The 27237-nt window shown below is 46.9% G+C and overlaps 2 protein-coding genes across 2 annotated transcripts in view; both read right to left on the bottom strand.

Annotated features, from left to right (window-relative positions):
• The window catches only part of LOC109431943 (tyrosine-protein phosphatase 99A), a 586380-nt gene that overhangs the window by 378136 nt on the left and 181007 nt on the right, over positions 1-27237 (bottom strand). The window lies entirely within an intron of this gene.
• Positions 8736-15125, bottom strand: LOC134285437 (uncharacterized). Its single transcript, XM_062846148.1, has 2 exons — positions 13628-15125; positions 8736-13538 (listed from the first exon to the last, which is right to left on the bottom strand). Exon 2 carries the CDS (start codon positions 13266-13268, stop codon positions 9732-9734), a length of 3537 nt encoding a protein of 1178 aa, XP_062702132.1. The 5' UTR covers positions 13269-13538; positions 13628-15125; the 3' UTR covers positions 8736-9731.

Raw genomic sequence — 27237 nt, 5'->3', positions numbered from 1 at the left:
ATGTATTTAGTCCAAACAATGCCCTGATAAAAGACGGGAAACCCGAAATGTTATATTGTCTTTCTAGGAACTAGTGTTGGCGAATTAGGTCGAAAAGACCGATCTTTAGTTATGTAGCATCCGAACGTAGCGGTGAAAGATCCACCAGTTTAGTTCAAATTGTACCTTCGTACATTCAACATGTGGCTCGTCGGCGCGGCGCGGTATCATTCTCTCTGGCCCGGTTTGCGTAGTGCGTGTTGCGTGGAACGTTGAGTAGAATCCGTTGTTTGTTTTGATTAGGCTTCTTCGAACGAGCCCCAAACTGTTCGATGTTATTGTTTTGGTTGGATGATCGTTGGGGATTTTGAGTGTTATGGTAGTCCGATACGTACTCGTGATATGGAGAAAAGAACAATGCATGTTTTGTTTCGTCAGAGTTCAAGTATACGGGTGATATAATGAGTATTGTTATAATTTTGTTCACTGATTTCGGGAGAATGGTGTTTTGTTTATTATTAGTTAAGCGATAAATTTCTGATTTCTTTCAATATGTATGTATGTTGTAAATAGCTTTCTTTATCCGACCAGAGGGGGGATATGTTACCAACAGTAACATTTGATTCAGTTTACCATATCGAGCGCGGGAAAATAGGGAACAATATTTGTATTATTTAGTTCGAACCAACGGTATGTTTAAATACGGCGTTCGGTGGGTTGACATTCACAACGCAGAACAGGTGGATGAGCGACTATGATGACAGCGATTGCTAATATGAGTACCGCGCGTGGGCGGAAACAGGTAAACGCGTGGTGACCATGAGTGGGTGAGTGAGTGGGTGTCCGGATGAAGACGGGGAAGATACGGACGCCGAGCGAGAGAAGGCAGTTAGTGTGAGGCAGTTGAACGAAAGACACGTTTTGCGACCAACCAATTAGTGGCTAGTTTGCCAGTCAAAGTTTTTTTTCTGATTGTGACACCGACGATCAGAGAGTCGCCTCGAAGTTCATACTCTCGCTTTTCCTGGACTTCGGAGAAACCGTAGGCGATCAAGCTCTCAACGAAGCCACAGAAGTTGTGCCCGCCATTCCGCTGTTACAAAGTGCGGCCACTTCACCAACAGACGGTAACCCGGCTGTCGCCGCTTCTCGACACGTTAACCCAGGCCCAGACTGCCATCGAGTGGGCCGCACTCCCGGCTTTCGGAACCATCTCGTCGAGCGCCTGCGGCGCGCTTGCCCACGAAGCCTTTTGAAAGCGGACATTTTCCGTGACAGCCTCAGCCAGTACCCCGTGACCCTCGGCGTGCCGTCTGGTGATCCCAAACAGATTTTCCGCCATCCCGGCCGGTATTGTGGTCGATCTCGAGCTCCCTGGGTCGTTTTAGGAGCGGGCCATCACTGCCGTTGCCGTTTGCATCCGTCGCTCGTACCACGTGTCACCGAGTTCTACAGCAAACGCTCCCGATCACCGCAAGTATCTCCAGTAACAGCTTCGCTCACCCTCAGCGGCCGAAGAAGGGGTTTTCTGCCATTACTGTAGGAGTTGCCGGCACCCCGGCCGGACTTGGGGCCGATTTCGGGACCCCGAAGCCCGGATCCCTTGCGACCGAACCCTTCCGTCGCCACCCTGCTCCCGCCAACTGAACCCTGCGCCGCCATCAAACCCACCGAACAATCCTTTCGGCATTGACGTAAGTTCTTTAATATATTTGTACCCACATTAAAGTTGTTAGTTCAGGTTCCTCGCGCCCGAAAACCTCCCCACGCCAGACGCCCTGAGACCTGGGACTAAAAGAGGTTTTGGAGACCCACCCCGTAGACGGCCGCGGCTTAGACCAGCTGTCTGGGGCTTAAGCCGGTACTCTTCCAGAACCGAGCAGTCCCAGGGCCCAAAATTGGAGTCTTATAAGCGGTTCGGGATAACCACGATATTTTGAATTGGTAGCCGGCCAGATTGGTCGTGCAGGATTTTGTCGGTAGCGGTTCGGGATAACCACGATATTTTGAATTGGTAGCCGGCCAGATTGGTCGTGCAGGATCTTGTCGGTAGTCGTTCGGAATAACCACGATCTTTTGAACTGGTAGCCGGCCAGATTGGTCGTGCAGGATTTTGTCGGTAGCGGTTCGGGATAACCACGATATTTTGAATTGGTAGCCGGCCAGATTGGTCGTGCAGGATCTTGTCGGTAGTCGTTCGGAATAACCACGATCATTTGAACTAGTAGCCGGCCAGATTGGTCGTGCAGGATCTTGTCGGTGCTTGTCGGTAGTCGTTCGGGATAACCGCGATCTTTTGAACTGGTAGCCGACTTGTTTGGTCGCGCAGGAATTTTCCCATGGTGGTCATGCATGACGGGATCCAAAAATATGCTGGCAAATTTATACCGACCGTGATTTTCGGTGATACCCTAAAATGATGATAAAGGCAAAGTGACGTTAAACTCAAAGGGAATTGATTACAGCTTTGCATTTATTGCAGGTTTACGAATATTCTGAAGCAGGATTCACGATGTCTAGTGGAGGAAAATACGTGCGAGCCCCCACATACTCTGATGACTCGGAGGAGTACATCGATTGTTCGATCGATGATTCGAACGTGAAAGTTGAGCAGTCGGACGAAGAAACTTCTGACTCCATAAACGAAGTGCTGGAAAGTGAATCCGAAAACGATGAGCTTCCGAATGCCAATCGCCGTGTTACCGGAACAACAGAGAGCGGGGATCAATCAGCTCTACGGAACGAGAATCAAGACTACGTGCGAAGGGCGGAAGCACTGCGGGATCAACTGAATCAGTTGGTCGAGGAGCTAGGTACACGTCAACCTCTCGGCTCGACAAGTTCTGCGATTCATGATGACGATCGGAGTTGGAACACCGGATTTGATGCACCTGGTCCATCTACAAGTACTGGCAGCATGCGTTGGGATAACATACAGCCATTCCCGAACGATGTTCCCGCAAACAGAATGTGGGAACAATGGAACCGGTTCATCGACCGTTTTGAAATCGCCACATCAGTCTCCAACGTTTTCGATCCGGTTAAACGATCGCAAATTCTCTTTCTCTCAATGGGGGAAAAGTTGCAAAGGATAGTCCGTGCATCTAGACTTCGTCCAAGCCTTCGAGAGCCAAATTGCTACCAGCTCTTCGTCAAGAATATCGAGAACTACCTTCAATCGATGGTCGACATCACAGCGGAGCATGAAACGTTTTCTAATTTGCGCCAGGAATCGGACGAACCGATGATTACCTTTCACGCAAGACTGATGGAAAAAGTTCGTCTGTGCCGGTACAGCAGCACAGATGAGGACAGGTTCGTGCGTATGCAGCTTCTCAAGGGGATGCGTAACAAAGAACTTGCTAAAGCAGCAAGGACATTTGGATACGAAACAGCTTTCATCGTCCAATCGGCGACCCGTGAAGAAACGTTTGAAGCGGAGGTGACATCATCTGGGCCATCTCGAGCGTTTGCGGTAGTGCGACACCGTGAAGTATCATCGTTCAGTGGGAGCAATCAAAGGAAACGTCGGTACAATTCATCTAATGATGGCCAAAATCAAGCTAAAAAACAAAGACGAGAAGATGAAAGTAAATATCGCGGAGGAGGTCGACGTACCCGCTGTCCGAAATGCCACCGCATGTACCACAAATTTGGAACCTGTCCCGCGGAGAACCGGAAATGCAACGCCTGTGGAACTACTGGTCACTTTGCTGTAGCATGCCGAAGGGGCAGCAATCAGAGTGCTAACGCAGTTCAAACCCAGCATGATCACGTGCCAGGTTGGACGGATGAAGAGGATGAGAAAGAGAAAAAGGTAAATGAATAACTACATAAATGTCGATTTGATTTCTTGAAATATTTCGCTAATAAAGTTATTAATGAACTACTTTTTGTGAAAATCAACCGAGTTTGTTTTTATCTTATAGCAAATAAATGCTCTGTCGATCACGGACGTTCTTATCGATTGCCGAGTTGATTCATCGGACCCTATACAATTTCTGATAGATTCTGGAGCCGACGTGAATGTCATTTGTGGTGACGATTGGAACCATCTAAAGCGTCAACTCCTGGAAGGCCGGATCAAACTGGAGCGTATAAAGCTTACATCCCGGAACAGTGACCTTCGAGCATACGCTTCAAGTACACCTATGTCAGTAAAATGCGGGTTCAAAGCGGAAATCGCAGTAGTTGGTCACACGAAGCCATCGGTCATCGCCGAATTTCTAGTCGTTGCCGAAGGACGCCGTTCTTTACTAGGGCGATCAACAGCGAGTGATTTGAAAATTCTACAGGTAGGCACGGCGGTCAACACCTGTGAAGCGACGAAAAACGGTAAACTTTTTCCAAAATGCCAGGAGTAATGATAAAATTCAGTGTGGATAAGTCTGTAACACCTGTGAAAAACGCATACTACAACGTTCCAGCTGCCTACAGGGACAGTGCACGAGAAAGGCTGCAGGACATGGAAGATCGAGGGATTATCGAACGTGTGACAAAAGCCCCGAACTGGATAAGTGGCATGTCGGCTGTAGCCAAAGGGAAAGACGATTTTCGCCTTGTCGTCAACATGCGCGCACCCAACAAGGCAATCAAGAGAGAGTATTTTCGCTTACCATTGGTAGAAGAGATGAAAATTAAACTTCACGGAGCAAAGTTCTTCTCTAAACTCGACCTAACCAACGCGTTTTACCACCTGGAACTACACGCCGATTCGAGAGATTTGACTACCTTTCTATCGGAGAACGGTATGTACAGGTTCACGCGGTTGATGTTTGGGGTGAACTGTGCCCCTGAAATTTTTCAGAGGGAGATGTGCCGAATTCTTGAAGCAGAAGAGAAAATAATTGTCTACATTGATGACGTGCTCATATTTGCGGATAATTTGGAGGAGCTCCGCGAAAGGGTGGCGAAAGTATTGTCGATCTTGAGGGCTCATAACTTGACCATCAACACAGCGAAATGTGAGTTCGATAAGACTAGAATTTGTTTCCTCGGACATGAGTTGGACGAAAACGGGTTCAATATTGAAGAAGCAAAGATCAGAGACATACGCCGATTCAGACGACCAACTACAGTCTCTGAACTCCGAAGTTTTTTGGGACTGGCTTCATTTGTTAGCCCATACATTGAAGGATTTGCTAACATAGCAGGACCATTGTGGGTGGCAACAAGTACAGATGGATGGACATGGGGCCCGGAGCAGGAAAATGCATTTCAACAGCTGAAGGAGCAAATTATTAAATGCACAACATCGCTTGGGTACTTCTCAGATGAACAAAAAACGATTCTATACACGGATGCATCACCAAATGCTCTCGGCGCAGTTCTTATCCAAGAGGAGAGCAATAAACCGCCTCGTGTGATAAGTTTTGCATCTAAAGCTCTGACGGCGACCGAGAAAAGATATCCACAAATTCAGCGCGAGGCATTGGCAACAGTGTGGGCAGTAGAACATTTTGCGTATTTTTTGCTTGGAAGACCATTCATACTCCGAACAGATGCTCAAGGTTACACTTTCATCCTAAACCGAACACGTGAAGACTCGAAACGTGCTTTAACCCGTGCAGATGGCTGGGCTCTTAGGCTCAGTCCATACAAGTTTGAAGTCGAATATGTGCGGGGGCGAGAAAACATAGCGGACCCGTCGTCCAGGCTGTATGAAGGCGAAGACGACCCTTTCGATGAAGAAATCAGCCCTTGGGAAATTGCTGCACTGGAAGCGAATCAGGTACAATTTTTGACAGAATGCGAAATCAAGGAAGCAACTGCGAAAGATTTGCAACTTCAGGAGGTATTATATATAAATTGCAGTTTGCACATTTTTTTCGCAGATTTGACTTTTTTCCCCCTTTTACATTTGCAATAGGTAACGGACGCCCTGGAAACAGGTACTTGGCCAGGGCATCTGAAAAGGTTCGAAGCACTAAGCGCTGACTTGGTATTTCGTCATGGAATGCTGATTAAGACCGGCTGTGCTGTTATCCCGGAGAATCTTCGTCAAAAGACACTTTCCATTGCGCATGAAGGACACCCATCAAAAGCAAAACTGAAAAGCATTCTGAGAGAGCGCGTTTGGTGGCCTGGCATGGCAAAAGAAGCGGAAGCATGGGTGGATTCTTGCGCGGTGTGTGCAATGAACGGAAAACCTGAAAAAACCACTCCGATGAAGCGAGTTTGGCACCAAAATCAGTGTGGGAAACAATCGCGGTAGATTTCAACGGACCATACATGAAATACGGGGGAGTTTCCATCTTGGTAATTGTCGACTATCGGTTACGCTATATCATCGCCAAGCCCGTAAAATCTACCAGTTTTGAAAACACTAGGCGAGTGCTGGACACTGTATTTGAGAAAGAAGGTTTTCCGCAAAGCATTAAGTCCGATAACGGCCCCCCATTTAACGGGGATGAGTATAAGCAATATTGCATCGAGCGCGGAATTAACGTTATTTTCTCCACCCCCCTACACCCACAACAGAACGGATTGGCTGAAAGCTGTATGAAGCTGGTCAACAAAGCCATGACGGCCGCAGCTTCTAGTGGGACGAATTACACTGAGGAACTTAACTCTGCAGTTCAAGCGTACAACGCTGGTGCCCACTCCATTATCAAGTTGCCCCCGGAAGAGGTTCTAATGGGGCGTAGGATAAGACGTGGTTTGCCTCTATTACGTCGAGGAAAGGTAGAGATTGATGACGAACTCTTGGACACCAGGGACAAGGAATCTAAGTTGAACTCCAAGGACCGGGAAGATCAAAGACGGGGAGCTCGTTTGTGCAGAATTAAACCTGGAGATACGGTTTTAGTTGAACGCCAGAGCCGTGCAAAAGCGGAACCTCGATTTGATCCTCGGAGGTACACCGTTCGAGAAGAACAAAACGGAATGCTTGTCCTGATCGACGAAAACGGACAAATCCTCAAGAGACATGTATCTCAGACCAAGCGAGTGGTTGCCTGGAGACATCCCAATGATGCAGCTGATTCGAAAACCGGAGTGGATGAAACAGCAAGGCGTCATTCCACAATCCGCAAGGACGACGAAGTTCCAGCCTCGGGCCGTCGCTCAATGCGAGAGAAACGGGCTCCAGGATACCTCAAGAACTACGTGCATGTGACTGAAAATGCAGATTTGCGTAAGTAGAGCTCAGAAAATTGATAGAAACTAGGCGGAATTTGCGTGCAGAAACAACGCAAACAAAAAAAAACAAATAAACGAAAATCTCACCCAAAATCTTCGGTTGTTTTCCGCTTTCTATGTTGCCATGCCGGAATTTAATCAAGAATCTCGTTCCCATGATCCTTCGGTCGTCCACAGAAGCGTTCCTTTTGTTTGCAGGATGGAAAAGATTGGGGAAAATTCATTTTTCCTAGTTGTTTCGGATGCGTTAGAGGGAAAATCCGTTGAAACTGCGTGCTGCTGAGGCTGCTGCGATGAATGGTGGTGAGACAGTTCTAGGTGACAGAGGTGTGTGTGCGTCAGCTGAACAGTCAACGTCAACATCGAAATTGTTTTGACTGTCGGGGTGTGAAGCTAAGTGTGAAGCGCGAGTTGTAGAATCTACCTACTACACGGAAACACTAGTTATGAATAAATTTGGTTTTTGACTATTAAATATTATTTAATATTGTACAGGAAATTGAAGATTAACGCTTTAAGCGATATGAAAAATATTTTTTTTCTCTTTATTTTTTTTGGAGAAGGAGGGGAATGTGTGGTGTTAAAAGATAATATCGGCAACTCTGTCAGTAATGCCTGTTACGCCTCTATGTTATACTGTTATACTGCATAGGGCGACTGCTAACAGTTCATGCGTTACCACCTCGAGAATGGCACGCTCGATTGCGTGATGCGGAGCACCACTCAAACCATCGCCACTTTCGTTGTCTAGCAGTGGTACGGGTAAGACCTGTTTGATAGTGCAGAGCGTGTTGGGTGATTTCTCGCCATTTTGAGGTTACACAACTACTACAAACTTAATCTTACGAATTCAATGAGCTTGAAACAATTGTTGACAATAAACTTTTAACATTTTTAGATTTCTTTAGGACATTCCAGGGGTAGCAGGCAAATTTTCGTTACTGGCCGACGGATAATCCCTCTGCTGGTTTGTAGATCCACGACTCGGATGAGCCCATCTGGTCCAGGGATGACATCGACGATTCTCGCTAACGGCCACTTCACAGGAGCGAGAAACTCATCGACCACGACGACCATTCTTCCAGGTTGTATTTCGGTGTTCGGGATGATTTGTTTGGTTTCCTTCTGCAGCTCTTGCAGATACTCAGCCTGCCATTGATGCCAGAATTGTTGGATGCGATGACGTAGCCTCCGATAATGATCCAGCCGGTTGATGGGAGTATGACTACAGTCGTCTTCAGGGAGAGCGGTTGCCGTAGTCCCGATGAGGAAGTGTGCCGGCGTGAGGACGGCCAAGTCATTCGGATCCTCGGTGAGCGGTATCAACGGACGGGAGTTCATTGACGACTCGATTTCTGCTAGCGCTGTTGTCATTTCTTCAAAGGACAGCCTTGAGTCGCCGAACTGTCGGTGCAAATGTTTCTTCGCGACTTTAACTGCCGCCTCCCACAATCCACCAAAGTGTGGAGCTTTCGGAGGAGTCATGTGCCATTGGATGCCCTGATTCGCACAGTAGGTGGCCACATCTCCGGATGATTCTTCCTCCTGTAGCAGCTGGTACAGTTCGCGAAGTTCGTTGCGAGCACATTCGAAGTTTTTTTTCCGTTATCGGAATGGATATGTGCCGGACAACCTCGACGAGCGATGAATCTTCGAAGTGCGGTGATGAAAGCTGGGGTAGATAAATCGCTCACAAGCTCCAGGTGCACTGCTTTTGTGGCGAAGCAGACAAACACGCTAATGTAGGCCTTGGTTGGAGACGCTCGTTTGTGGATCGCTCTGATGTATACTGGTCCGGCGTAGTCAATGCCGGTGACGGAGAACGGACGACTTGGAGTTATTCTCTGTATGGGCAGCTGCCCAATCTGCTGCCTGGCGGGAACGGGAGAGGCACGAGCGCATCGGAAGCAGTTTCGCATGACGCTGTTGACTACTCGTCGACCTTGTATGGGCCAATATTCTTGACGGATGGCTGCTAGAGTCACACGGCCGCCACCGTGGAATAGTCGCAGGTGGTAATGTTTGGCAACTAACCGTGTAAGTGGATGGGAACTGGGAAGGAGGATGGGATGTTTGGACAAGTAAGGCTGCTCGGAGAGGCGCAATCTACCACCGACTCTTAGGATTCCGTCCGAGTCAACGAAAGGACTCAAAAGGCGCAAAGTTGAGTGTTTGGATACTGACTTCCCCTTCCCCAAGTACCTTATCTCCTCTGTGAATGCATCGGCTTGGGCTAATTTTATCAGACGCATTCGGGCTATCGACATTTCATCCACAGTGATCGATTTTGTAATCGATTCCAACTCGGGTTGTGACGACGTTGACGTTTTGCGACGACAGGCGTTGATGAAGCGAATACAATATGCTATCACTCGAGTCAAACGGTTGTAGGAGGATGACGTGCTGAAGATTGGGTTCGCTTCGGGTTTGTTTTGGATCGCCGCCACCATCTTTCGCCGTTCTAGGACATCTTCAGGTGTATTCTGTTGCTTCGCTGTTACAGGCCACTCAGTTTCAGGTTGTTCGAGCCACGATGGTCCACGATGCCACAGTTCACTGCCGAGAAAGTCGTTCACCTTCATCCCTCTGGTGATGAGGTCCGCAGGATTGTGTTAACCGGCGACGTGATGCCAACGACATCCCTGGGTGATGTTTTGTATTTCCGAGACCCTGTTCGCAACGAAGGTGTTCCAGGTATACGGGGGTGAACGCAACCATTCCAGAGTGACGGTAGAATCAGACCAGAAATGCGATTCGGAGATTGGCATATCGAGTGCAACGACAACCTTCTGGTGCAATCGTGCAGCGATGACGGCAGCAGACAGTTCCAGACGGGGGAGAGAAATTCGTTTTAGTGGTGCTACCCTCGATTTCGAAGCCATTAATTGAACCTTAGTTCTGCCCTCGGTATCGGTGGATCGAGCATATATGCAAGCGCCGTAAGCTTGCTGGGATGCATCCGCGAACGTATGCAATTGGACGGTGGAATTCGGTAGGAGGGCATAACGGTCAGTTCGGTAGGAGGATATTCTAGGCAATTCGATACGGTAGCTGTCCCACTTCGCTCGTATGGTATCGGAAACTTCCTCGTCCCAGCCGCAGGGTTGCAGCCAGAGCTCCTGTAGTAGGATTTTTGCCCGTATGATGACAGGTGCAGTAAGCCCCAGTGGATCGAAATGTTTGGATACTGCAGACAGAATCGATCTTTTCGTGGGTGGGCCGCTGCTGATATCAGGAGTGGAGTCGAAGCGCAGCTGATCGGTTCCGGGTTCCCAGCTCACTCCCAGCGCCTTGGTACATTCGTTGTTGTCGAACTTTAGGGTTGGCTGAGTACCAATTTGTGACGGATCCAGTCCCTTCAGCACATTTGGGTTGTTCGATGTCCACTTTCGCAGTTGGAATCCGCCTTTTGCCAGCAGCTCGTCCAGTTCCTCTCGGGTTTGGATTGCCTCTTCCTCTGTGTTTGCTCCCCCTATGTAGTCGTCCACGTAAAATCCTTTCTTGAGTGCCGGTCTACCAAGTGGGTAGGCATCTCCCTCGTCTGTAGCCAGCTGCTGCAAGGTACGGGTGGCCAGGAATGACGATGGCGCCAGCCCGTAAGTAACTGTGGCCAACTCATAGGTATCGATGGGGTCGTTTGGATCAAATCTCCAGAGAATCCGTTGCAGTGGAGTATCGTCAGGGTGAAGTAAAACTTGCCGGTACATTTTTGCAATGTCCGCTACTAGGGCAACGGGATATTTCCGGAAACGGAGAACGAGGGTCAGTAATTCGTCCTGAACGATCGGACCAACTTGGAGGGCATCATTAAGGGAATATCCGGTGGAAGTTTTGGCTGATCCATCAAATACCACACGGACTTTCGTGGTAGTACTGGCCTCTTTTAGGACAGCATGGTGAGGTAAGTAGTGGACCTGTTGCGGTTCTGGTTCGCTTGGTGGGACAAGTCTCATGTGGCCAAGGAGAAGATACTCTTCCAGGAAGGTGTGGTATTCTTCTTTCAGATGCGGCTCTCTGCTCAGCCGTTTCTCAAGGCAATGAAAACGACGAAGGGCCGCGGATTTCGATTCACCAAGCATGTGGTCGAAGTTCGGATGGCGAGGCAGACGGACCACATATCTTCCCTCGGGAGTGCGGGAAACGTGGGAGGAATAGTGAGATTCACACTGCTGTTCTTCCACGGAGTAGCTTGGTTGATTTTCCACTTCTTCGATGCGCCAAAAGCGTTCCAGTGCTTCTTGGAGGGGATCGGAAAGTGAGACGTGGCAAGCTACGGGGGGCAATGTGAGGGGTTTTTGGTTTCTACCGGTCACAATCCAACCGAAAACGCTTTCGACAAGGACGGGATTTTCACCTTCTTCGACTCGGGTACCAGGGTTAATGTAGGTGAAAAAGTGCTCGGCTCCGAGTAGCATATCGATAGCGCCGGTCTTGTTGAAGGTGGGGTCGGCTAGGGACAGATCTTTGGGGGCATGCCAGTCATCGGCAGAAGAGGAAACCACAGGCAAGTCAATCGTAATACGGGGCATGACCAGAAAATCTAATCCGATTTCGAAGTTCGAGGTTCGCGATCGGATGGTGGCACTGACGGAGTGGTTCACGTTGGAGGAGGACTCACCGACACCGAACACAGGGATGCTGATCTTTCTCCGCTTCAGTCGTAGAAGTTGGCATAGCCGATCGCTGATAATATTGGATTGCGAGCCATTATCCAATAATGCTCGGGCGGGATGCGCTTGCCCATTGCAATCAATTACCATCAACACGACCGTCGACAACAAAACATTCGCGTTCGATGTTTGGGACGAATTGGTTGTCTGAGTAGTGACAGCATTCGTGGATGTGGGTGATCGTTTGCTGTTGTTTGTTATGGCTACCTGCTTCGTGATGGGCTTCGTTGAGCATGATGCTGTGTTAGACGAGGTAGACGATTGATCGGTGTAGAGTGGGTGGTAGCCGGGGTGGAGCAATGAATGGTGTCGTTTTTTGCAGTGACGGCAGGAGAATTTCGACTGACAATTGCGAGCGAGGTGGTCTTGGCGAAAACAATTGAGACAGAGATGATGTTCATTCACAACTTGCAGTCGTTCGGCAGTGGACATTTTCTCGAATTTAGGGCATTGGAACAGTGGGTGATGTTGATCGCAGGAGTGGCATTTTCGAGGAGTGGCTTCGGTTACAGCATGGGAAACGGTTTTGTGGAACGATTGACGACGAAACATTGGTGGTTGGTGATTCGATGCTGGCTGTGCTTGGTGGTTCACAGACATGGATTCCAGCACCCTGATGCGACGTTGGAGGAACTCGATAAGACAAGAATAGTTGGGGTTATCGGTGGTTGTAGCGAAGTCTTCCCAAGCTTTTTGTGTAGCGTCGTCGAGTCGGAGGCATAGAAGACGCTCCAACATAGTGCTCCACGAGTCGATTGGCTCACCAAGTTGGCGGAGGGTTTTGGTGTGGCGCTCATACTCGTCAACGACGGAATGCAGTGCGGCGGCGGATTCTTTCTTCATTCGGGGGCAGTCGAGAAGGGCTTGTAGGTGACGTTTCTTCAGAAGGTAGTCGTTAGCATAGCGAGAGACGAGTGTTTGCCATGCAATGGTGTAGTTGGCGGAGCTGATACCGATCGACTCAATGAGTTGAGCTGCTTCCCCTTTCAGAGCAGCGCGAAGGTAGTGGAATTTCTGAATGTCGTGAACTTCGGGATTAGAATGAATGAGGGCAACGAAAGTGTCGTGGAATGCTAGCCAATTGTTATAGTCACCGTCGAATTCCGGCAAGGTGATGGTTGGCAACTTGATACCGGAGAGCCCGGAGAGAGACGGTTGGGGAATTGCGCTAGTAGATGTAGGTACATTGGGGAGGAAAGATTGGAGAGCAGCCTTGATTTGGAAGTAGCGGGTTTCGTTGTGGGAACGGAAAGCTAGGTTCTGTGCCATACCTTGATTGGTTACTTCCATGTCCTCGAGCTGGGTCTGCACATCCTCCAGTCCCATCCACACGGTATCGAGGTTCTCGAGTCGCAGTTTCACCTGGCCTTGGTCCCGTTCCGCCTCGTACTTCTCGACGAACTGCTCGGCTCGTCCCAGTGCTGCGATAAGGGTCGTACGGCGGTTGATGAGCTGTTGCCTCGAGCGATCGTCCGCCATTGCGGAGGCAGGTTATCGTTGGTCGCACTGGATAGGATGATACAGAGAAAGACCCGGTAGAGCCGGACAAACGGAGTAGAGGATTTGGAGCGGTACTAACCTTCTTAAGGCTAGTTTTGAGCCTTGTATTTTATTCAAAAACGGCAGTTGGCTTGCGGATTCGGCGATTTGGTTTCACGGTTGATACTCGGTTGACGGTTGGCAATGGCGTAGGTCACTTGCTAGCGGTAGCAGTTAACTGTTGATCACACTTCCAGAAGGTTCGAGATTCTCCGGATCGGACACGTGGTTGGAGAAAAAGAGGAAAAAATCTCAAGGCACCCGCGGTAAACTTCTGCGCACTTCGGAATTATACGTACCGAGTGCCTAATTAGATTAGGCCTTGTATCAAAATTCAAGCGGGAACTCCGGAGAAGCTTCTCGATGGCGTCGGAGTACAAAAGGCTCCGGGGAAGATGGCGATCTTGTGAATACCCTTGGGGCACACAATGGTGCGGAACGATGGCGGTAGATAGCGTCGATGTCCGTTATGCGATGGCGGGAATTCTGGGAGGAAACCTGATCCTGGTCACGGCACCAAGATGATAGGGCAGGATCGTGGCTTCCGGCTGGGATTGGTATCACACACGGGCAGAACACTACCGGGGCCGGTCACTATCGGCGGAACTTGGCAACACAAGAGTTCACCATACAAAAAACTACTACTTTTGTTCACTTTTGATCACTTTATTTCGCTTTTGGAGGAAAGAACTTTATTTCTCGAAGGTTCGATTCTTACTGACTAATTTTATTCTATTTCGTTCTAGTTTTACCCTACGTTGTGTGAAATATTTCCATTCAAATGTGCTATAAAAAAACTACTATAAAATTAAACATTTCAAATTGCTACCAACTGAACTGATAGCACGGTTACTGTAGCGTACCTGCTTTCGACAGCTAACAGTTTGAGAACTGTCAGACACTTTTTTTCTCCCACAAAAAAAATTCAACATGCTGTAACTTTTCATAGAGTGCATCAAAAAATCTCAAATTTTGACTGTTTATCAACCTGTTATATGTGCATGATTGGTACAAAATTGGGCTCGATTGAATAATTTTTCGCAAAGTTAGAACCGTTCGGGTAAAACACTATTTTTCAGACAACTCATTTTTAAACTGTCATATCTCAGAAACCAGTGAACCGAATTGAATGAATTTTTTAACGTTTATCAACAATATATTGATACTTAATACGACGTGATAAAATGTAATATTTTCTCATGGCGAATTAAGTTATACCGGATTAAAACTTTTACCCATATAGAGGAAAATAAGTCATATTTACAATACCACACAAAAATTATTAAATGTGATCTTCCTTCAATCTAAATAGGCTCTAATGTATCTAATAAGAGATAATTTGAGAACAGAAGTGGAAAATCTTTGAATATCAACACTAAAATTTATTGACATTGATGTAAAAAAATTACATTTTTTCGAGAAAAATCCAAAAAGTGTCAATCCATGATAACTTTTTTCAACGTTTAAAAAGTACCTATGTTTTAATAGTTTGTTAAGCATTTACATATTGTTAGTGTACGTTCAAAATTTCATTCAATTCGGTTCACTGGTTTCCGAGATATGACAGCTAAAAAATGAGTTGTCTAAAAAATAGTGTTTTACCCGAACGGTTCTAACTTTGCGAAATATTAATCAATCGAGCCCAAATTTGTACCAATCATGCACATATAGTAGGTTGACAAACAGTCAAAATTTGAGATTTTTTGATGCGCTCTATGAAAAGTTATAGCATATTGAACTTTTTTGTGAGAGAAAAAAAAGTTGCCTATCCCAAACATTTTGGCCATCCCCTGTACATCTGTAGGACATCCAGCAGCGATATCGCCCAATATTAAACATTACAAAAATATAGAAGAATCCCGGCTCCCCAATATGAACAAGCAAAATTTTAACAATTCAATTATCATTACGAAATGGTAGACTAAATTAAAAGAAAAAGTTAGACTATATCCGGCATATCTTCGGAGAAGACCTGAAATATATTAAAATATTTTCACACCTCTTTCAGTATATTTCCCAACTAGAAACTTGTTCAGCAATAGCAATAACTCAAAAATTTTGCAGTCTAGCGCGTGTCATCACCAAATTATCCGAAAACGCATGTATAACAGAAGTTGTCCCACTCCCGTGCGAACAAATTTTGAACGAAATATTCAATCCTATTCGTATGTATGTAGGGTAAAAGGGTATAATGCGCCCCACCGGGGCAAAACTCCCCTCTTCATTTTCTAGCCATTCAAGCGCTTTTCGCATGCGTGATCGATTAGAAATCTCAAATATTGAAGAATTATTGCCATCAAGCTTGTCCGTTAGTGGATTGGTACAGAAAAGCAATAAAAATATCAAAAAGTCTGAAATCGAGGCTTTTGGCGTAATATTTTACCTCTTGTGAGCTGACTTCTTTGTAAACGAAGCTAGTTATGTTCACTTGTGTTACTTTGCAACTTTTATGCAGTTAAGCACTTGTTGAAAGACCCTCAGTGGATAAGCATGTGGTGGAATTATCCTTTGGGACAGTTTTATCACGGGGCTGGACGTTTTTCTTTTGATGGGGCATATTGCCCCGTTTGTTTTGAAAAGGCAAATTTTGGAACGTTTTCGAAAAACGTTTCAAAGCTTCCATAGTCACCTCCAAATGCAAAGTTCGCATGCAACACTTCACTAACTTTAGTAACAACGATTTGCAGTGAACAATAGATGCAATAAGGCGCCAGTTTCAGATGTATTGCCATTTCTGCTTAGGGGGGGGGGGGCATATTATACCTGTTTACCCTACCTATGTCGATCTGAGCGCTGAGTGAAATATGGTGGGCCGTCGAAATGGATGTCATTGATCATGCCTTGCAAGGCATCAACAGCACACGTGTTAAAATGCGACAGATTTCAGCTTTTACGATCTGACAAACGCAGGCGAGCAACACACTACTGCACTTGCACTGTGAGATGCAAAACTGTTTTCCTGCTAGGAGTACAGAGGTATCGCTGATGTTAACAGAAGCATTGCTGCATGCGCGATGCGCGCGTGTGCATCCTACCGGAACAAATAATAGTGTTATCAAATTTAGTTGCAAATCAATGCACAGTTGTTCGATATGCGACTCACGATGATTGCAACTGCTGCTGGTGGTGGCTGATGTGGTGTGATATGTATAAATGTGATAATATTTCGATTGTTCGTCCTCCTCCTTTTCTTGGCGTAACGTCAAAACTAGGGCAAAGCCTGCTTCTCAGTATTCTATGAGTATTTCTACAGTTATAAACTGAGAGCTTCCTCAGCGAATCATTATTTTGCACGTGTGGCAGGTACGAAGAAACTTTATTCCAAAAAAGTCAAGGAAATTCCCGATACGAAAAGTTCCTAGACCGACCGGGAATCGAACCCGTCACCCTCAGCATCTTCTTGCTGTACCCACGCTGCGGCTGTCTGGGTCCTACATTTCGCTTGTTAGATATTCTCGGGTGCTTTATTCGTCACAATTTCTTGCATCACAACTCACAATAGGTCTCATACGATGCATATATTCATATGCAACCACCACCATCATGTTAGAATCAGGTTGATTTGTTTTCCATCTTTTATCAGAGTACCTACCTACCTAATGATGCATACTCACGATTGATAACAAGCAAAATTGATTGCTAATAGATGAAACATTTATTTGTTGTTGAGTTGTCTGTGCTGGCTTGAGGCTTAAGATGTTCATCTGATATGCAATATGTATAAAAAATTCCACTGCTTCTAGAAGGATTTAAATGTGCAGTTAACTGGAACCTCTGTTTATGCTATAGGGTGAGGGTGTATATAGCAACGAGATCATGAAAAGGGGAAATTTTGTGCATAAATTAAATCTGGGTTTGATAAGGAAGCTTAGATCGCGAGAACAGGTCTTGCTCCTGGGCATTTGAGATGCGGCCGAAGGGTTTCCAGGAAGTTCCCAGATAGTCCAGAAAAAAAGTGTTTCAAGGGACCCCATGGATGTTTCAGAGCGTTATTCAAGGATATTTGAAGTGCCTTTCAAGGCTTTTCATTCCGACAGGTTATGTTAGCGTTTCAGTGGGATTACGGGTATTTCAGTCTTTTAGGGGCATTACAAGGGGTTTCTAATTCCTTTCAATGCATGTCGGAGAGTTGCAGAGAGTTTAATAGGCGTTTCGAGAGGTCCCAGGGGCGTTTGATAGCATTTCAGGGGTGATTTAAGGGGGTTTAAAGGGAGGTCAAAATATATCTGAAGCATTTTAGGGGCGTTTCAAAGGATTTCAGGGTCACTTCAAATTTATTACGAAGATATCAAGGGCGTTTTAATGGGAATATGGCGTTTAAGAGCGTTTCAAGGCATTTAAGGGGCGTTCCTTGGAGTTGAAGGGTTTTTCTGAAGGGGTCTCAGGAGGTCATTTCAGGGGCATTTCAAGAAATCCCCGGATACTTGATGCCTTCAGGTACCCCATTTGGAACCCCCTGAAATCCACAGGCGCCTGGGACCCACGGGAGTGTTCCTGAAATTTCCTGAAACAATCCTGAAAGCCGCTGGGAATTGTTAAAATGTTTGCAATAGAAAATCATTCGCATTTTGAACAGCATTTTGGAAGATCTATCCAAAGTAACTTAAGTTTTTGTCAAACTTTCATGCAAGTGGGTGTTTGAAGGAAGTTCAGGGAACAGCTACCAGTCAGTGTGCGTGGAAGATTCGGAAGTTCAATTGCTGAGAGTTTGTTTTTTGGCGCTAACAGTAAACAGCTAGTACTATAGACTACTCGTTGAGCTCCAACTCCCGGATGGGACCAACTTGTTGTTGGTCGGTCAACTTTTTGTTCTGTGGTTCAAGTACAATTTGGAAGACAGTGTAAGTAACGGAATCCCACTTGTCCGCCCCGTACACATAACACATCCTTTCAACAAATTTGTCCGGAGTGATATTTCCACCGCATTTCTCCTGCATACTCGACCTTTGTTCCACGAACCGTGGGCATTCAAAGAACACATGCTCCGCGATCTCGTCGCAGTCTGCGAATTTTGGACATGCGGGGGAGCCTGCATATCCGAATCTGTGCAGATACCACCTAAAGCACCCATGACATGACAGAAATTATGTCAAGTAAAAGTTCACTCCGCCATGGGGCCTGCTCGTCCATTTAGGCACGTTCGGTATGAGCTTGTGTGTCAATCTACCCTTGCTGGAGGAATCTCATTCCCTTTGCTACTTCAGCATAGACAATGTTCTGGTGATCCGCCTTGTACCTTTTATGACACGTCACTCGAAGCACACTTCATCATCTGCCACCACTACTAGTGCTATGGGCATCATGCTCGCTGGCATGCATACCGCGTCATTTGAGCTCATGCGGTTTGTGCTGACCACCCTAAGGCACATCGGCATGTAGGTACCCCTGTACCGTAGTATGGAGACCGCTACTGTCGCAAGCAGCTTACACTTACTCAAGACTGTTGCCGAGCTTTTTGACATTATCTTTGATAATGCCATTATCGCCATGCTTGCCGTTTTGTAGGCATATTCCACGTGACCTCCGAATATCAGCTTATCGTCGATCATGACCCTCAATTGCTTCAGTGAGCACTTAGAGTTGATCGTGCTCCCGCCTGTGGTGACCACTGCCTGTTGTTCCGGCTTGCGGATGTTTACCACCACCACCTTCGTTTTGTGGTGCACGAGAGCCAGCTGTCTCGACCTCATCCAGTCCTCCACTATGCCAATTGCATGAGTTGCTGTCAGTTCCACTTCCTCTATCGACTCGCCGTATACCACGAGGGTAATATCATTGGCAAAGTGAAACAGCTTTACGCCCGCTGGAAGTTTGAGCCTCAATACGCCATCATACGCCGCGTTCCATAGTACCGGACTCAGGATGGAACCCTCAGGTACCCCCGCGGTGATGTTGTAGCTCCTCTCGCCTTCCTCGGGGCCACTGATTAGCACCCCATGCTACAAGTAGCTCTCCAGTATACGGCATAAGCTAATCGGGACCCCTAGATGGTGTATGGCGCACTCGATGGCGGCCCAGCTGACGCTGTTGAACGCATTCTTTACAGCCAGCGTGACGACCGCGGATTCCCGTTCGCTTATTTTGGAGTGCTATCTCGGCCGTTTCGGTTGCAGCCCTAACAGCATCTACCGTCGATCAACAGAATGATCCGTTCCGTGTAGTTTCCCGGTGGTGTCCAGAAGGCAGATAGTTCTGTATGCCGACACGGGTCGCCAGGTGGCTTCCCGGGTTTGGATAGTAGAATCAATCTTTTCCTTTGCCACCTCTCCGGAAATTCGCCTCTGACTAGGCACATCTGCCCGTGTAGTTTCCGGTTTAAAATAGCAAAACAGGTGGTCCACCTGTTCTGGGGGTAAAAGTCCACCAAACAGGGAACCCCAATCCAAGGTGTCAGGAGTCCCGTGCTGAGGGATGAATGCTTGATGGGGTTTAAAATATACTCGATCTTTAACGGATCCCGTAGCGTGAGTAGATCACGGGGGAAGGGGGGGGGGGTTGCGTTGCGGAGAAAGATCTACCAAACCGAACCCTACTCCTTACTGCTTCCAACTAGTGGAACAGCATAACTTAGTAATCAAAGGAAAACACTTTGGTCCATATTAAATTTCACACCTTGTTGAAAGTGATTGATCTCGGTTTTAGGCGTGGCCGAGATAGATCTTGAAACAAGGACAAATGGATTAGTATTCCTAATCTTTTATTCGGTGATTACTGGTTCGAAACAGACAGGACTAGGGTTCCGATGCATGGTCAATATCGGTATCATTTCTTGACTTTATCGCTAGAGGCTCCGATTTTGACTGAAAAAGGAGCGTATTCAAAGCGGAACCTATGACTACTGTAACAAAACCGAGTACTTTATAACTTCTCAATGGCGATAAAGTAATACAACATGCACTATACAAAGGACACGGGATATACCACAATAGATCAATTTTGGTCGCAGTGGTTTATGTTCCGAACAGAGAAAAAAAGGCACTCTACATAGCCATTTTGAACATGTCAGGACTAGCCTCGGCGGCCGTCTTAATGGCTACTGTCGGGATACCGCCTGGACATAAAGCCTTGATCAACTTAAGATATTGCGATGAGCTCGATCGTTACTGGGGCGACCTTGCTTTCGCCGGTCTGGCCATAGAGGACGAGGCCCACGGCATTGTATCGTGGCGCGGGAACAACGTTTCTACGATTTTCCTCAGCATCTCGGGGGAGCGTTCTGGGGGTGCTGATGCGCCCTTCGTTTTGGTCATGACTACTCTGTAGGCATCGGTTTTTGAAGCACGCATACTTACGCGCCTTAATCTCTTTGTTCAGTTCCAGTATGCCTCACTTCGCTCCATTCTACTCTCATCGGTGCGAGCTCTTTGCATCTTCATTCTTGCTCTGAAACAGGATGCGCGAAGTTCTGCGATTCATGGACACCAACCACCAGTATACCGGTTTGCGTCCATTCTGGGTAGCGATCGTCTTGGCATTGCGGTTTCAGCAGGTCGGCTCTAGAAGCACTGCGGTTTAGGCATTGCGGTTTAGGGTTCCGACTAGATCATCGCTGGATAGAACGTCGGCGTCAGTGTTACCCTCAATAAGCAATCGCTCCACAAATGCTGGCCTATCGAAGCATGAGGTCAGCCATCCCTGATGACGGTCGATGATCTTCGCTTGTGGCCGTTTTCCTCCGTGTTCCACCCTATATCGAATCACTAGATGGTGCGTCACCGTGCGTGTATCCATCGTCCACTCTCCAGTCCCAGCTAGGGTTGAGACCCGGGTTCCAGAAGGTCACATCAATGATGGATCCTGCACCGTTCCTACTGTAGGGTCTTCGTTCAGCCTTGCGATAGCTTCGAGTAAAGCCCAGCCTCTGGTGTTAATCGATCGGCTAGGCGTTTCAGGCCTTTTGCCTTGCGGTGCACTTTTAGAGAATTAAATGCTGCGCGGTGCACCCAGCCAAAAATTCAATGGTTTTTTTAGCTGAAAGTTTGTCAAAAACACTAGTTAAACACTTCACTTGATTGATTTTTTGATTTAATACTCAACTAAGCTCATTTCCAACGGAATAATTGTTCAACCAGCACAAATGTCTTTACGATGCTTTGATTTTTTAAACAAAATCTTTGTGGGATCTTAAACAAATTTCAGGAGAAGTTTTTGTCCAATTTATTTGAAATTTTTAAAAGGAAACTTGAAAATACCCTCAAGCCAGTAAAGTCCTGCGTTTATCTGTAGCTGATTTCTGGTATTATTGTCGGTTTATAAATTCCCAAGATCAGTACTGGCAATAACTTTCGCAAATTACATGGCCAAATGATACTTGCCCGAGATTAGCAGAGATTCATGTGAAGCAATTGACAAGTTTTGCATTCAAAGAATTGCTGAAAAAATTGTTTTTATAATTGAGGGGCCCAGAATCAAAGGGGTATTAGTGATAGTTTTGTCGATTTTGAACCAAGCATATCACAAAATTCTTCAGATTTCAAGCTTTCAGGAACTTTTTTAAGATTGTTTTTACGATGATTGGAAAAATTACAATAAATAAAGAAAATTGGGTTGATTTTGAAACTTCATACATGTTGTATGGGATGTTGAAATTGGTCAAGAACTTTAAACCTCATTTACTCGAAAGTGGTTTTTTTTTCACTTACACCCCTTTGTTTCTAACCCCCTCAATTGTGATGAACTTCTTGGTAGATTTTTTCCATCATCAATCGTCTGAATTTCATAAGATTTTTAAATGTGGTTGTAAATTTTGAAATACAAGCACATTATTTAAAGTGCGCGGTGCACTTGGTAAGGTCTCGCGGTGCACCAAGTGCACCGCGGTGCACGATCTGAAAACCTCTGGGCTAGGCTACCTTACTCAATCGCCCAGGCGTTGAAGTCTCCACCGACTCCACCACTCAATCCCACTAGTGCGCATGATAGTGAATCCAGCCTAGACGAGAATTGGTCTATAGGCCACCTGCGGGGAAGCATAAGAACTGCAGCAATACACCCCGTTGATCTTCGCTATTGCAAAGCCCTCGTACGATGTGGAAATTATTTCCTGGACCGCTAGCTTGGCCTGATGGGTCTGATAGTAGGCCGATATCTGTACTTGACTTCGAGACGCAGGTATCGGTGTAGATAGCGTCGTAGCGCAGATAATCCACGTTATGTTCGTCGAATCTGTAGACTGGGAGCGTAGAGGAAAGCTTGTAGTACACTTTTTGACACTCCCCGTACTGCCTCGATTCGCACAATAGTCCCATGTGAATAGGAAACCCAGCAAACATGGGACTGTTATGCGAATAGGGGCAGCGTAGTGGTACTGAAGATCAGCACCGTATTTTATCAATAGGCGTGCCACAAAATGGTATCCGGATTGGTTCGGAAGCAATGTTGAGGTGCCGGGCTCCCTCAAGAGAAATGGTCGAGGAAGATCTTTTCTCAGAAAGATGACCATGCACGTAGTTAGACTAAACCCTAGATTGATTTTCAACGGTCCTTGATCATATTCATGTTTATTTTGTGCCAAATAATTAGTAATCCTTAATTCAAACATCTTTATCGCACTTAAAGAGCACTATGGTCATTATGGGTACAGAGGTAACAATTTTTGGAACTAATATTTCATCAGCCTAACGCTTTTTTATGTAAATTTAAATATTTACTAGCTCTCCTGGCAAACATCGTTCTGCCTGCCTACTGTGTTTTTTGACATGCTGCTCTGTAGAAAAATGCCCCACAAAATTAGTTCCCGGCACGGTTCCCGGTCGATTTTCCGAATTATTTTTTCGTACGAACACGTCGGAGACTTGCACTAATGAAACACTGAAAGAATGGTGTAGATTCGTTGGCCCGTCCCCGAGCCTATTCGTGACATACAAACACCATTCCATTTTTATTTATATAGATAGATTTGTTCCGCAATGGATTGAACTTGTTACATATAAGTATTTAGAAATCATCCCTTTTTTCCATACATGAAACTAACATCTGATTTGAATCCACACTGCTGATATACAACATCCATATTTTATACCTTTCATATTACACTTAAAATTCACGAACACGTATGGCAGATGCTAAAATCTCGTTGATCCTAATAGCAGTACTTAAACGGAAGACAAACAAAATATGCACACACATTCCTGCAAGGTGCATCTGGTTGCTGATTGTTCTACAATTATCATCCAACATTTAGTAAGATTACGGTTTTAGATGTAACCACGATTGCTTCTACCTGTTTCAAACCAGACGGTTTCCATAGCTATAGTTGGTTAGAACACGTTCCCCTGTAGATTTCTGCCCAAGCATCGGAATCATTTTCCTGTCTTCCGATATGAATGCCTCCTCCGAAGCGTCCTATGTGGCTGACAGCAGAAGTCGCAGACGGCAAACCGATACAGGAATCGTTCCGAATGAATACCTTGCATTCCTCGCCCAATTTTCCAAACAATGCATCCATGAAATATGCATATTGCAGAATGAGCTGCTGATGCTCTGAAACATCCTACAGCTGGCCAGCGCTAGAGTCTCGACCCGGCTCAGGACTTTCCCCAGTCTGCATTGGTGTGCTCTGCTCCATTTGTGACGCCTGGCTCCCCATGATGCTTATGCAGCCCGCGCCGTCAGAAGTAAAACACCCTGTTGCATTTTCCGGTGACTCTAAAAATCGTCTGTGGCTTTTTTATTTATCTCACATATGAGCGTTTGCTGTTGTTGCTTACGTAGCATCACCAACAACACCGGCGGCAGCAGCAACAGCATCAGCAAACGGCAGCAACTCTATAATGCTAACGATGTTGAAGCTTTTTGTCTGCGTCGCACATCGCCCGTCCGTAGGCCACCCCTCTCGTCACTTTCCTCGGGCTTGTTCCTATGACGGCAGCAGCAGAAAAGCGACATCAGCACTTTTGGATCCAGCCACGACGACAGCAGAGGCAGCAGCACCAAACCCAAACCGGCCAGACTAGAAACGAGCAAAACATACACACTTTTGGTTAATCCCAGCTGTTGCCTCTGGAGCGGAACTGAAATTTTGCGCCGAAAATTATTTCTGATTTTAAAAACGAGGGGAAAAGAGATGTTCAGCTTTGGGGATTAGGGGGAATTGATTTTTCCCGTCCTTTAAAATTCTGGCGAACGAGCGAAACGAGTTCATATGAGTTTTTTCGAGGTAGCGTTTTAATTCCAGGAATTTTTGGGATGTACTATTATTTTTAAGGATTAGAGTACGTCGAATATAAATAAGATCGAACCATTGTTTATCGATGATCAAATTAAATGATAATTCCAGAGATGGGCTTGATGGTCTAGTGACTGATTCGTATGCATAAGGTCCTAGAGTCAATCCTTGGCTCTGTGGAGAGCGATGATTACCCTCCGCTACATCCGCGCACCCCTTGAACATCGCAGCATAAACGGCAACCCTGCCGACCAACGAACATCAGTTCGCGCCAATAACTCGCCGAGAGCAAACGTGTACTTTTTTCGCTATTCGTTTATTAAATCATTTATACCGTAGTTTCCGCGTGTTTATTATTCCGCCGGTCTCAATCCGATTCCCCTTCGCTGTGTGTCCACTCGTCGTGACTCTGCTATCGGTCCCCGCCATCAGGTGATGGTCCCAGGAAGTGATCAATTGAGACGGAATCGGCGGTGAAAATAATCCGGTCGCTGGCGTCGGTCGGAGTATCGCGAAGAACAAAAGTGTTTGCCTGTGGTAGTGTGAAGTCGCCGTAGTGTCGCCTTGCGAGCGGCAGGCGGAGAAAAAGCTCTGTGAAAAAGCTCTCCTGTGAAGGGCAATTACGATTGCAAACGTTTTTGCTAGTGTCGTGTGCGAAGAAGAAGAAGAACCATGTCGGATGCCAAGTTTGCCATAACAAAACTGAACGGCACCAATTGGCAGACATGGAAGGTGCGAATTGAAATGTTGCTACAGCGGGAGGACCTGTGGCACGTAGTGGAAGAACCCGTCCCGGCAGATTACCTCCTGGACGATGAGTGGGTCAAAGCTGACCGAAGAGCGAAGGCAACGATCATTTTGTCGATTGATGACAATCAGTTGCCCATCGTGAAAAACAGTGTTTTGGCGCGTGACGTGTTCGCTTCTCTGAAATCGTACCATCAGAAATCAACGCGATCGGTACGGGTTTCGCTGCTTAAAAAGCTGTGTGCGTCGAATCTATCGGAACGCGGTAATCTCGAAGAACACTTGCGGGAACTCGATGAACTTTTCGATCGGTTAGATGCCGCGGGTACCGAACTCGACAAAGACACCAAAATCTGTATGATTTTGCGTAGTCTGCCACCCTCCTTCGACGGGATTGTGACCGCTTTAGACAATCGGGCTGATGACGATATTTCGGTTGACATCGTCAAATCGAAATTGATGGACGAGTTCCATCGTCGCTTGGAACGCGAAAGTGCCGGCTCGAAAACGGAGAAAGCGATGCGTTCGGTGGAAAAGTCGAAAGAGAGTCGCGTGTGCCATTTTTGTAAGAAGCCGGGTCACCTGCGCCGTGATTGCCGGAAATATAGGGCCTCAGTGAAAGAAGAAAACGGCTCTAGAAGTGAAAAAGAAAACCCGAAGGCAAAGGCAGTGCACAGTGAGGGACGAAATGTGGCATTTACCGGTGGTGACGAAATGAGCTCGCGCGCGTGGATTGTGGACAGTGGGGCGAGCGCCCACATGACCAATGACCGTGGATTCTTTGACTCGTTGGAAAACTTTGCTGGTGGGTGGATCACGCTCGCCGATGGGAAGAAGACGGAAATCCTTGGAGAAGGTAGTGGGGTGCTTCGCGGAGTGGACGATCGTGGTGAGCCGGTCAGAATCGAAGTGAGTGACATGAAATACGTGCCTGGTCTCGCGACCAGCTTGATTTCGGTGGCGAAGCTAGCCGAGAAGAAACTTGAAGTGAACTTTAACAGTGACGGTTGCCAAATCATGGATGCAGGAGGAGCTGTCGTTGCGACTGGCTGTCGTTACGGTGGCCTGTACTACTTGCGGACGATCGAGGAATCCAACAAGGCGTCGACGGGTGAGCACAACGTAAACTGCCAGCATCAATGGCACCGGCGGTTGGGCCACAGAGATTGGGCCGCCGCTGAGCGAGTCGTCAAGGAAGGCCTTGCTACGGGCATTAAGGTAAGCGACTGTGGTTTACGTCTTGTATGTGAATGTTGTATGGAAGGAAAGTCGGCAAGGCTGCCGTTTCCTCCAGTTACCGAGCGGAAGGCAGATCGGGTCCTCGACATCGTCCACACGGACCTATGCGGCCCGATGAAAACGACAACGCCCAGTGGAAATCGCTACGTAATGCATCTCATAGACGACTATAGCCGCTTCACAGTTACCTATCTACTGAAGCAGAAATCGGAAGCGACGGAGCTCATCAAGGAATACGTGAGATGGACGGAGACCCTGTTTGGAAGGAAGGTTCGCGTGATCCGCTCCGACGGCGGCGGAGAGTTCAACAACAACGAGTTGAAGGCTTTCTATCGTTCTGAAGGGATCAAGCCGCAGTTCACCGCGCCGTACTCGCCTCAGCAGAACGGCGTGGCTGAGCGGAAGAACCGCTCGATAACAGAGATGGCTACCTGCATGCTTCTCGATGCCGGTATGGACAAGCGTTACTGGGGTGAAGCTGTGCTTACGGCAACATACCTGCAGAACCGCTTACCGTCGAGGTCGCTCCAGCAAACACCGTTCGAGCTCTGGTGGGGGCGTAAGCCGGACTTGGCACATCTCCGGGTATTTGGTGCCGAAGCCTTCGTACACGTTCCGGACCAGAAGCGCAGCAAACTAGACAGCAAATCCCGCAAATTGAAGTTTGTGGGGTATTCGATGGAGCATAAGGCTTATCGGTTCGTCGACTGCGAAACCGATTTGATTACCGTTAGTCGTGACGCTCGTTTTCTCGAG

This window comes from Aedes albopictus, chromosome 1, assembly GCF_035046485.1.
Source record: "Aedes albopictus strain Foshan chromosome 1, AalbF5, whole genome shotgun sequence".
In the NCBI taxonomy this organism is placed as follows: Eukaryota; Metazoa; Arthropoda; class Insecta; order Diptera; family Culicidae; genus Aedes; species Aedes albopictus.
This window is presented reverse-complemented; position numbering and strand designations above follow the sequence as displayed.

Coding starts and splice junctions, on each gene's coding strand:
- LOC134285437 (XM_062846148.1), bottom strand. CDS start 13,268: ATGGCGGACGATCGCTCGAGGCAACAGCTCATCAACCGCCGTACGACC.